Source organism: Chlorocebus sabaeus, chromosome 9 (assembly GCF_047675955.1).
Source record: "Chlorocebus sabaeus isolate Y175 chromosome 9, mChlSab1.0.hap1, whole genome shotgun sequence".
NCBI classification, from domain to species: Eukaryota; Metazoa; Chordata; class Mammalia; order Primates; family Cercopithecidae; genus Chlorocebus; species Chlorocebus sabaeus.
Window position 1 is genome coordinate 56,271,168 of NC_132912.1, and position 12,127 is coordinate 56,283,294.

Sequence of the window (12,127 nt, forward strand, 5' to 3'; positions counted from 1 at the left end):
TCAGATGGCCTTAGAGTTCATACACGTGTCTTAAGAGGTAATAAATGCTATTATCAAACTTACTATTAATGCAATTTCCCTCCTTTCCCAGAATTCATGTAACCATTTTGGATTAATAACATCACTGCATCAACTTTTTTGTATCTTATTACATACTATGACTATTGCATCTTTATGACTACACTGTAAAACTGAAAAAATATGTATTCCTTATTCCTTTTGTTCCTAAAAATTATGTAACATTTCACTAAACACCTTCCTTGACTCAAGCTATTTTGTATACTGCTTAAAAACAGTAAGACAAAATAATTAAAATTACAAGTGTTTTCTTCCTTGTACAGCATTCTAAATCTAAGGTGCTAATGTTTCTTGAAATGTCCATTAACCATTATCCCAATATTCTAAGATAAAGCAGATATTTTATTACAATGGAAACAAAACTACTAGATCACTTATAGAATTTGTGAAGACACAACAACAAAATACTGATCAACTCCTGCTCAGTCAGGGCTTGGGGTGTGAAGATGTGTATGAAGAAGGCAGCATGTAAAATAAAGTGTCAGAGTTGGGAAAAACATAAGCAAATGAACAGTACCTTAGATCTTTGTGGGAAAAAGATATCAAAGAAAAAGTAAACTATGGGAGTCAATGTTGAGAAAGACAAGAGAACTTTGATAATTATGAACTTTATTTTTATTTACTATGCCAACATTTTCAGGAGACACTTTACATCTGCTTTTTAGAATTCATTTTACAAGCAAATTCTAATATACAGTTTGTACTCTAAACTGACTTTTTAAATCAATGGGAAAAACAATACTGCAGATATTATTTTTGCTCTTTGTTAGTAATGACTTAGAGACCTTACATTCTCAGGGTATTATTTTGTTAAGTAAATGCTTTACCAAGGAGAAAGTGGGTGAGCTTATTCCCAACAAGATTAAAACAGGTATCTTCAGTTAATGACATAGTTGTAGATTGGTGCCCACCATCAGAATCATTTAATCAAAAGTATTCTCTCAAATTGCTGCAGCAAAAAACTTAAAGGGAGATGTGAAAGATCATTAGAAAATATAATTCAAGCATGAGAATTTTAAAAGTAACAAGGCCGTCATCCCCAAGGAAAAACATCAGGTAGTACAGCTATAATTAATTTTCAAATGTGTGCATAAGCATGCAAACATAACCACCCAAACGAATTTAAAAACACAAAAACTACTGTGTAAGATGGAAAGTAAATTGAAATGGTGCTGCAGTCTTATTGATCTTAATTGCAAGCCTGTTTGGTGATTTCAAAGTACATCCCCAGTGCCCTAGAGACCAGGAAACCAGTATGACAACTCTGCTCAGAAACCAAGAATGCACCCCTGTGTCTGTAACACCATTTATGCTATAGGAACATTTGGAAGTGACAGCTGTAGGGGCATCACGCGCCCTTTGATGTACTGAGAAAAAAGTAAAATACTTATCAGGACAATGGAACATTCAAAGAAAACTTAGTGCTTTAATGGGAAAAGTGACATGCTGGGAATATATTTCTGTGAACAGCTGTACTGATATCTTCAAACAGCAACAATTACAAATTTATTTCAACAAAGCCATACCCAATAGGAGGCATTTCGATATTTCAGGCACAACTCCAAGCAATTAAGCTCATTTAAAGTGCAAATCTGATATTTTCTTTCATATTCAGATTTTTACTTGTTAAAGTACTTAGTAAATTCTAATATATATATAAATACAATGAACAGTAGCCTATATGCCTGAAAATATTGCACAAATAAAAATGAGACTCCAAAAGAAAAATGTTAGCTGGTCTGTTATTAGAAACAGTCTAAATGACATAACTCTATAATCCTTTAATGCCTTACAATCATCTGCACCTGTACCAATAAACTCCTTAGGCCAAGCTTTCTTTTAAAAATTTGATATGCATCCCATTAACAGCCAAATATCAAAGTCTGAATACTAATTTCCTCTTTTACAAATGTGAAACTTAACAAAGCCCATAAAATTTCTTCCTCAGGACTTAGAATTCATATACTGTAACTATTTTCATTGGTATCACTAGAACTAAGACAATAAACGGTTTGTGTTCCTGTAAAGGAGGATTTGGCACAGAGTTGATTTACATTAATAGAAGCAATAAACACAGATCAAGCCAAATCTAAGATGATCTTTGATTATTCAGTAGAGTTACATCCTCACTTCCATTTCAGACTTAACATTTACTAAGGAGCAGACAAGCATGATATTCTTGCAGTTTTTAAGGAAAACTGCAGGTAAATACTTTGTCATGCAAGCATCCTAGATTTGTTTTCTCTTAATATATTATGCTTCATAAATATACGATGAGCCTATCTTCGAAAAGATTAAGACTCAACAAAGGTACAGAAAAGTTGAGCTAATTGGTTAACATTTCTGCAAATCCAACAGGGAAGAAAAAAATAGAGAAAAATAGAATAAATGCATGGAGGAAAAAATGGAGAAAAATAAATGCGTGGAGTCAACATTTTTATGTAATGGACAATAAAGACATTTCCCGCAGACTAGGGAGTTAAAAATAAATTTAAAAATTTAGAACTTTTCCCTTAAGGATAAGGCCAGCTCGTAAATAATGTTTCATAACGGTCTAAATCAACTTCTAAATAAACCAAAAACCACTAAGTCACGGTATGTTTTACTTTAGGGAAATACAGTATGATTCACATATTTGCAACATGTGAGAATGGTTTTCTTTCTCCTTCAAAATGATAGACTACATATGCCCACTTACAACTGCAGCCATCATGGGTCAACTCCACAAACAAATAAGTGCTTTGCTGATTTGCCTGACTCTAACAGTATCCGGACTATGTGAAGAATGTTCTGAACTTCAATTCACTGCTTCTCCATCAGAAGTGCTGGTACATAAGAATAAGATACTAGATTTGTGTTGCTCACCTCTTACCAAATCCAAGAATGGTTTCCATCCAGTGAATGGCAAATTCATCTGATAGGTAAGGGAATAATGGGTCAAAATGGTAGCAAACACTTCTTTCAAATTTCTACTAAGACTTGCTGTTGTTTTTCTTAGAAAGGGGCAATTTCATCAACATACATCTTTTAAAGGAACCTCTAGAAATTTGAGCGACTTTTTGGCTATAATCCTGTTTGATACATTTTTGGTCAGCTGCTCAAAACAAACATTCTCCTTGTAAGGTTATCTATCTGAAAGATACTAATTCATTTAAAGCAGCTGCAGGTCAACAACCTAAAGATGACATGATTTGGGAGAAGAGGAAGGCAGACTTACTGAACTGACAAGTGGCCGAAAGCATAATTAGGTTCGTGCACATGGTAGCGTGGAGGTTCCACACCTACCTTCTACAGCGTATTAAAATAAGAATATTGTCTTTGAAATACCTTCTAGCACCTTTTTAATAAAACAAAATTTCCCATCTTCAATTCTATTTTTTTTCCCAAATCTACCTTTACAAAATTGTCTTTCAAAAATACACCATAGATGAGGTGTAGGAGTTGAGGTCAGGAGTTCGAGACCAGCCTGACCAACAAGGTGAAACGTCATCTCTACTAAAAATACAAGAGAATTAGCCAGGCATGGTGGTGCATGCCTGTAGTCCCAGCTACTTGGGAGGCTGAGGCAAAAGAATCGCTTGAACCCGGGAAGCAGAGGTTGCAGTAAGCCGAGATGTGCCACTGCATTCTAGCCTGGGCGATGGAGCAAGACTCTGTCTCAAGAAACAAACAAAAAAAACCCAAAAATCACAGAAAAGGGAAACCTAGGAGACTGGGGAGGGTGGGGGGAATATTATGAACTCCAGCTTTCTCAAGATAGTCTTATTTAAATTTATTTTTCTCAAAATATTTTAACTTGTTTTGCTATAGAAAATAGTTTAAAATCCCTATATATGGTATATTTATACCCCATCAAAGTTTTGTGCAAATGTTTCAAGTTCATTATTTCAGTCTTCAGATATTAGCAGAAAATCAATAAATATAAATATTACAATTAAAGACATAATGCTGTGGAACCTTAAAATGGCTATCATGGATCCATAAGCCCAAGGGTTCAAAACTGAATTATCAGCAAAACTCTAGCACCAACATATGTTACAAATGAATACATCTTTAGGTACAGGTTTCAAGATGTATCTCAAGCTCTCCAAAATTTACCCCGTAACAAATACAAATATAAATGGTATGTGTGGGTACGTGTGTGTGCGCGCGCACCGCATGTGTCTGTAAAACAAGATGTAAAGGAATATATAACTGATTTGTATGTAATAAGAAACATTTTCAGCCTGGGGGATTTGGGAAATGAATCAATAGTAACATTAGCTGGCTGACCCTGGCAAGGAAAAACAAAACTTACATAGACTTTCCATTAAAAGCCTAATCTCCTTTATTCATCACAAAGCTTTTGCATAGACCTTTTAAATATACAAAACACTGGCCAGAACTCTGCTTACAGACTACCATCTTCCATTATCACCATATCTTTAGTTAAAATAGTAGCCATATTCACAGGAGAGACAAGTGAAAAGGGGTGAGGTTCTGACAACCACAATAAATACAGACCTTAACAGGACTAAACCAGCAAAGCACATTTCTTGCCTGCTCAGTAAAATATTATGAATTTTCTGACATGGAGAGGGATGGATAACATGATTCGGGCCTTTAGCTGGCCTCTGAAATGGGTAAGCAAACTTTCGTGTTTACCTGAGATAATTATGCTCAAATGGCATGTACTTCAACCAGAATATAAAATGAAGGAGCCAAACTAGTAGAAGCTTCCACATTTTAATTTAAGATTTGCAGGCTTTCAATGGAACCTCCACCATGGTAGCAAGCTGCACATAAAGCTATTACAGAACAGATTGTTTTTAAGAAACAAATTGGCAGGTGATGGCTATGTACTTAATGTATCTTTGGTTTAGGAAGACGAGAATATCGATTAGAAGCCAAACAATCCCCAGAATGCAAATTGCCATTCGGATTCTGCATGATTTCTTTTCGTTGTGTTAGTGGCCTTGGGATGCTTGTCTTGGCCTGGAAGCTTTGAGGCTCTAGTTGGGGGCTGTTCGTTTGTTTTTGTTTGAAAGAGCCTGAGGGGGGGCGGAGCTTAGATGCTTTCAGATTCTGATTATTTGCAAGATTTGTTTGACTAGATGTTGGCTGAAGTTTTGCTGAATTACATGTTGCGATTATTGGTGACTTTTTACAAGTGGAAGTTCTACTTGGAGATGATTCAGAAACTGGAGGCGGTACCAAAGAACTCAATATGGATGGCTTTAAAAGCTGCAAGGACTTGGGCTGAGACACATAACCCACTGGCGGAGACTGATTTCTTCCAACTCTCTTAGCCTGGTCTACTGTACTTGACTGGGGAGGTGTCTGAAGAGAAGTGGGTATAAACTGCATGTCACTAATTTGATTGTTTGCCAAATGATAAGGCTCTTGAGCATTTACAGTAATGTTTAAGTTTGCTTCAGAAGGTGTACTCTTAGCCACATCCATTGTTAATTGTGGGCCTGATGAAAAAGGCTGCTCTTCCAAACCACAGTTGCTTTCTTGTTGCAAGACTTGTGTAAAGCTTTCTTCCAGATGCGCAACACCCTGATGCATGTCTTGGATTGCGCATTCACTGTGGGCCTCGATATGTTGTGGCTTTATTAGTTTTCCCTGGGTGTGGTCTGTGGGTCTGGGAAGGCTGCTGGAAGGCTGTAGTACTTGAGGCTGTTAAAATTAAAAACAACATTAGCAACAAGTTATTTTAGAAATTCCACCCAGATTTAATATAAATACCAATTAGGGTGTGTTGGTACTTATTATGGCTTTAATATGGAAAATACGTGGAGTTTCTTTTAATTAAAAAATGAACTGCAATACTCAAGCAAATTAGACACACACAAGAGTGATAATGCAAACAAAAAATGATACAGGCAGTAAACACTGAACAAGATCCAAAATTAAATGAGAAAAAGAAAACATTAAAATACTAATTTATTATAGAAAAATTCCTGCCATAATAGATTCGTTAGGTATTTTAAAACCTTAGAGCTTGACAGAATGATTCTACAGCTTTTGGTTTAACCTTCACAAAGCATTCAGGTATTAACTGTGACCTTCAGAATACTACTTACGCTAAAGTTAAAAAAAAAGTTGTATACCACATTAGCAAGTGTTGTTCTTCTGTCAAGAATGAAAATTACCAGCAGATAAACAAGATTTAAAGTAAATACTATATTCTCAGTTTATGTGAAATTCTATATATTTAACAAATATAGGTCAAGATATTTAGCTAATGCTAATCTCCTTTTAATATTCTTCTTGAAAAGTTTCCAAATAAAATGTTTTAGAGTTTATTTGGTCTGTCTCACTGCTATTATGGCTGACATGTGAAAAACAGATCTACTCTAATCAAAAGTAAACATTCATTTACTTAAATTTAGAATAATCAGCCTTTTGAATGATGGCTCAGACTAAAACAAATGTGAAGTTGTCTTTGACCGGAACTAAAGAACAGAAGCCTACGACAACAAGGTTCTTACGGTCTATATGCCTCACATGTACTTCCCTGAAGCTCATTGTGTAGTAATGTTTCAAAAAAAAATCAGAAAAACTATGCAATTTCCACGATTTGGTGGTATCTAGTAAAAAACAGAAATCTTAAAGCTATCTTTTAATGGCCCATATAGTTAAAATGCATGGGGCAGGGCCTACCGGGCCTGTCCTGATGCAGTGGTATTTGCTACAAACGCATAAACTCTCTTTCAATCTCTCTCCTCTCTGTCTCCTCTCTCCTCTCTCCTCTCTCTCTCTCTCTCTCTCTCTCTCTCTCTCACACACACACACACACACACACTTTCTTTAAATAACGTGGGCCAAAATGTCAAAGACTTTGGCAAAGGGCTTTACAACGTGAACTTCAAAGGGCCATTTCTCACTAATAACTTTTTTTTTGCTAAGCTAATCCACAAATAAATCTACATATTAGCTCTAATTTCCGCAACATAAGGGGCGGATCTATTTATACTGCATCATTTGTGTTTTTTCAGTTCTTCCACCTCCCTGACCGGCACTGGACAATGGCTGCCCAAGATCAGCAGCCAGGGATTAGATTATAGCTGGATTGGGAGTGACTGAGGGCAAGGCTCATCAACTCATGGAGGATGGTTGGCTGTGATGGCACACGGCTGACTTGCCATTAAAAAAAAAAAATCAAGACAGTGACTACTCAAAATTAATCTGTACAGAAATACGTCACATTAAATAATATTGCAGAATGTTTGAAATAAACAAGTCAGCTCAATTGCTGCCTCAAGCTAAATATCCCAGACTTTAAAGTCACTGGGTATTTTCACAGTACATCAACACAAAAATTAATAAACTGTCTCGCAAAACGGAAGATACTAAAATCACCACATAATTAAATCAACAGATTTTCCCTGGGGTTCCCTAGATAAAAATAACTGTGCCAAAGTGATCAAAAACCTTGAAAGATTAGTGAAAAAATAGAGCAGGACCATATTAAACAAACCAAAATCTACCAAAGGGAATAAAAAGTAATCAGGAAGGAGGTATCATCAACTGGTTGGTTGAATGGGGATTTGTTTTCCCTTTTCACCCTCAAACATGGTAAGATATTCTAGTGTCAAGTTAAAAATCTTAAAGCAATTTAAGACTTCTGAAAATATCAGTAACAATTTTGGACTTTACTGTAATATGTCTACTGCCAATAAGAAAAAAAGGTATAAACGTGTGCTATCAGTGAAAAGCATAAAAAGATGATTTTTCAATTAAGACAGGTAATAAACTGATTATTAAGACAACCAACCTCCAGAAATGCCCAGGAAAGGGCCATTGTGAACTATAAATTTGTACTGTTTTGTACTCACCACTTGTACTGTTTTGATTACTCACAGTACCCAACTGACCACTGCTTATCAGAGAAATAAATGGAAATACAGCAGAGTCAGAAAGACCAAGCTATTTGTATTAAATGCAATAAAGCTTCATATCAAATATTAATGAATTAGAAAACAGCCAGTTTTTAAAGAATAACAAAATGTTGAGTCAACTGAGAGGAATTTAACAGTTTTATAAATAAATGTCTTAACTACAAGTTAGACATATATACTACTAGTGAATTACATTAACTAAATCAGTGGTTTCCATTGCTAAAATTTTATATTTTTATTAAAAATTAATTTTGGTGGCATGATATAATTTCCCCAATCAATGTCTTATTTTATTATTTATTTGGTAACTATATTTGGAAAATCAATTCCACTACTGTAAAAACAAAAAGTCTCTTTCACGAGGAATAAGAAACACCTATAATGTGAGGAATAAGGAAACAACTTGCTCCTGATATGTGGAAGACTACATGGAAGTGGCTACCCACTAAAGACTGGATTGCCGCTAATTTCACCTGCTAGCAAGTTGAACAACAAGCTGCCTCTCAACCTCTAGCAAGCAAGGCAGAGATGTGTTCTGATGGCTTGTTGCTACAATTTCCCCACATTCTAAACATTCAACTGTGTTAATATAAATGCCAGATATTAATTCATCTTGCCCACATCCACTACTACTTCTGTGGCCATTAAAAAGATGCCCTCAGACATTTTTAGAATGTATATATAAAGATTGCATGTCCTCATGGATAATATAAATAGGAATGAATATCAAAAACTATACACTTTTTAAATATTTATTATGTATCATGTACTGTACCAGAAGTGAGAAAATCTGGAGCTGAACAAAACTTTGTTCCTGTGCTTGAGGAGCTTAGTGAGGGAGACAATAAGGTAAAGGAATGATGCGATCATGTCTTAAGCACAACAACATATGGGAACAAAAAGAAAATATGCCTGCCTGGAAAGGTCACAGGAGGCATACCAGAATGGTGAACAATCTGCCCTGAGTTTTAACAGGGTGAACAGGAGTTTATCAAGTAAACAAGAAGGAAAGAATATTCTGTGTAGTGAGCTAGTACATGTCAAACACAGAGGCAAAAAAAGAGCATGCCATGTTCCGGTCACTTCAAATTTTAGACTGAATTTGAAAGGCTAGTGCAAAAGCATAGCTAAGGGCCAGCTCCGAAGGGACTCATGTCAGGCTAAGTAGCTATGACTTTGTGTTGTAGATGATGGGAGATGTGGATGAATTTTAAGCAGAGGAATCAGAATATCTAATGTGTGTGTTTTAGAATGATCACTCCAGCGGAACCAGTGAGGAATGTAACCAGTGGGGATGAAATTGTTAGAAAAACCGTATCGTAAGCTTTTTGGCATAAAATCTGGAGAGGACTGAAAAAGATTTGAAGGTGGGACTGGCAAGATGAGGTATTGGCTTGTATACAAAAAAGGCCTTTGGGGAGGCTGTCCACTAATCCGTGGATTTCATTGCCTCAGAAGCCCACAAAACATAGAGGGTAAAAGGAATCCCCCCACTACTGGGGGACTTCAGGAAAGATCTCGTATCTTAACTACTCCCTGTAGTCACAAATGAGTAAAACTTTAATCCTGAAACTTGTGGAGGGGTTGGTTACTGAAGCATCAAAACGAGGACCTATCCCCAGACTTACAGAGCTAAGTGCCTCTAACTGAACTCAGCAACTTCAAGTCTTACTTTAATTAGACATGTAAACTTCAGCACACCATTCTGATAATTCTCAGATTAAAGAGTTCCATGCGTCAAGGTCAAGAATGTCAGCAATAGGCACTACAGGGTGGTTGTGCAAAAGGCTTGGTAGACATCTTTAATAATAATCGTAAATGTCTATTTTAGGCTGCTTTACAAAGATAAGGAGAGACTTGGAGCTCCTTACAGGCATGTACTATGCTTTATTCATTTTTCATTATAGCTGGTATTTCTAGTATTTGGCACAACGTAGGGATTAAATATATATTTGCTAGATAAGTGAATAAATATTAGTGGTATATTCAAGAATTACTTATTTGGTCAAGAATTACCAAACTGATTTAGGTCAATGATGAAGCATTAATGCTTAAATAAAAACTGGTTTCAAAAAATAAACACTGATGAAAAATAATCTGATAGGAAAAACCCACTGTTTCCTCCAAATAAGTCTGTGATTAGCTTAATGATTCATGTTTAGAAGGATAGCAGGAAATACTGACTGCATGTTATACACAAGTACCTCTCATAATGACCTTTTAAAAGCTTAGCCACCAACTGTTTTTTATCTGAAGACTAGAAATAGGTTGGGAAAAGTGTCTTAACAAGCATTCAGCTACTAGAAAATCCTAATAATTAAATATGATTACATATGTAAAACATTTAGCATAGGACTTCCTAGCACATATTATGTGCTCAATAAATTTCATCTATGATTATTAAAGGATATGAGAATGATGAGTTCAAGCCATAGCTATTTTGTAACTGGGTCTTCGAAACAAAAGTAAGTTCTTTAGCAATATAATAATAAACTAGAATATGAGGTTTCTAGGATTCAAAAACATATTTCAATAATGTCAACACTATCTATATGTTTTGAATCCATATCAAACGTATTTGATATGACATAGAAGTCAAGGCTCTTTAATTGCCTTCCTGGAGATAAGAACCAGAGCAAAGACATGCAAGTTTAGAGAGAACTTTCCAATGGCTCTACAAAGGAGGTGGTACAACACAATATTGAATCACTTAGCTTTTAGAATCAGGCTGATCTGAGTTTGAATCCTGGATCTATCACCTATAGATCTATCACTGAGGTGAGATATTGGGTAAAAATAATTCCACTACCCTGAAATGGAATTTCATAATTTACAAAATGAGGGTAATATCAGTATATATACTTCATGGAATTGTTGCAAATAATAACCAGTAACAGTACAATGCCTGACACATAAACACCTGAGAAATGTTGTACTCTGGGCTCTTAGAGAACAGTGTTCCCTTCTTCCCAAGGGTATAGATCCAAACTCTTGAGTTTGCATGCATGATCTCTAGTTATCATGAGACTCCTAGGTGAAACATACTGTTCTTTTCTTTCTATAAATGAGTAAACTGAGGTCAAAAAATGTTAACATGTTCAAATTCAAACATTTTGGCAAATGGCAAAGCCAGAATTTGAACCATCAGAGAATTTCTTAAAATACAGCACTAAAATTTAATATTCTGTGCAATTTGATTAGTTCTGATGAGTTCACAGGCTTTCAGAATATGCAATATAACCACATGATTTTTTAAATATATTTTAAAACACTACAGGCAGATGTAATACCAATATTAGGGAACGAACTTTCCTGGATAATGTCCTATTTCCTTCTTAGGTGATCTAGCCTACCCAGGATAACTTTCAGACACTATACTCAAGCCACACTATGGAACAGTATTTCTGGAAAGAGGTGATTCCACAGTGACCTATTGGGGGAAACATAATGAACATGAAAAAAGGCATAGTAGTACCCACCAACGAGCAAAACAGTTCACCTTTACTGTTCTACAACACTTCAAAGCTACAGCATTAGCATACGGAAAAGCACTCACGCCAGTTTTTGAAAGCATTCTTGTTCTAGGGTTATTAGCAAAAGATGGCAGCTAAAATGTCAAGTCCTGATGGAGTAAAAATATGTCAAAGTGTACCAAGTAGAAAGCAGGAAATGTTCCAAAGTGTAATAATGCTACTGCATGACAGACAGAATTTAGCTAATTTTTCCCGGGTATATACAAGTTTATTGTTATTATTAAATACATTTTAACCATAAAAAGGAAGGTGGAAATAGAGCCATCTGTAACATGCCTGTACTTTCATGCAGGCTCTGACATGCATATCATGCAAACTGGAAAAAAAAAAACCAAAAAAGTGATTATGGGGAAGGTGGTAGGAAAAAATCCGAAATTGTACTGTACCACGCTTTGTCAGAGAAGTAATGGACTAACTTCTCAACTCCTTGCCAATGGCATAATGGGAGAGCAGAGACAAGAAAAAGACAGGACAATGGCATCAGAGACCACACACAACACCAAGGATTGCCATGACTGGGTGGCAGCCACAAGTATTTGCTTTGCTATTCTTGTGTTTTCCTAGGCATTATTCATTGTTTCATTTAATATATTTGTACATAGCAAAAACATTAAATAGATTTATACTTTC

The 12,127-nt window shown here is 35.6% G+C and overlaps 1 protein-coding gene across 10 annotated transcripts in view; it reads right to left on the reverse strand.

The window, feature by feature from the left end:
* Positions 1-666: 666 nt before the first annotated feature.
* The window catches only part of CCSER2 (coiled-coil serine rich protein 2), a 189,985-nt gene continuing 178,524 nt past the window's right edge, over positions 667-12,127 (reverse strand). For 9 of the 10 annotated variants that reach the window (XM_007962729.3, XM_007962734.3, XM_038008975.2 and 6 more), the window contains one exon: positions 667-5,739. In XM_007962729.3, the coding sequence (XP_007960920.1) occupies positions 4,921-5,739 (819 nt within the window). In that variant the 3' untranslated portion in view covers positions 667-4,920. Of the gene's footprint in view, positions 5,740-11,883; positions 11,924-12,127 lie in introns of all 10 variants that reach the window. The other variant, XM_038008977.2, reaches the window with a different exon arrangement.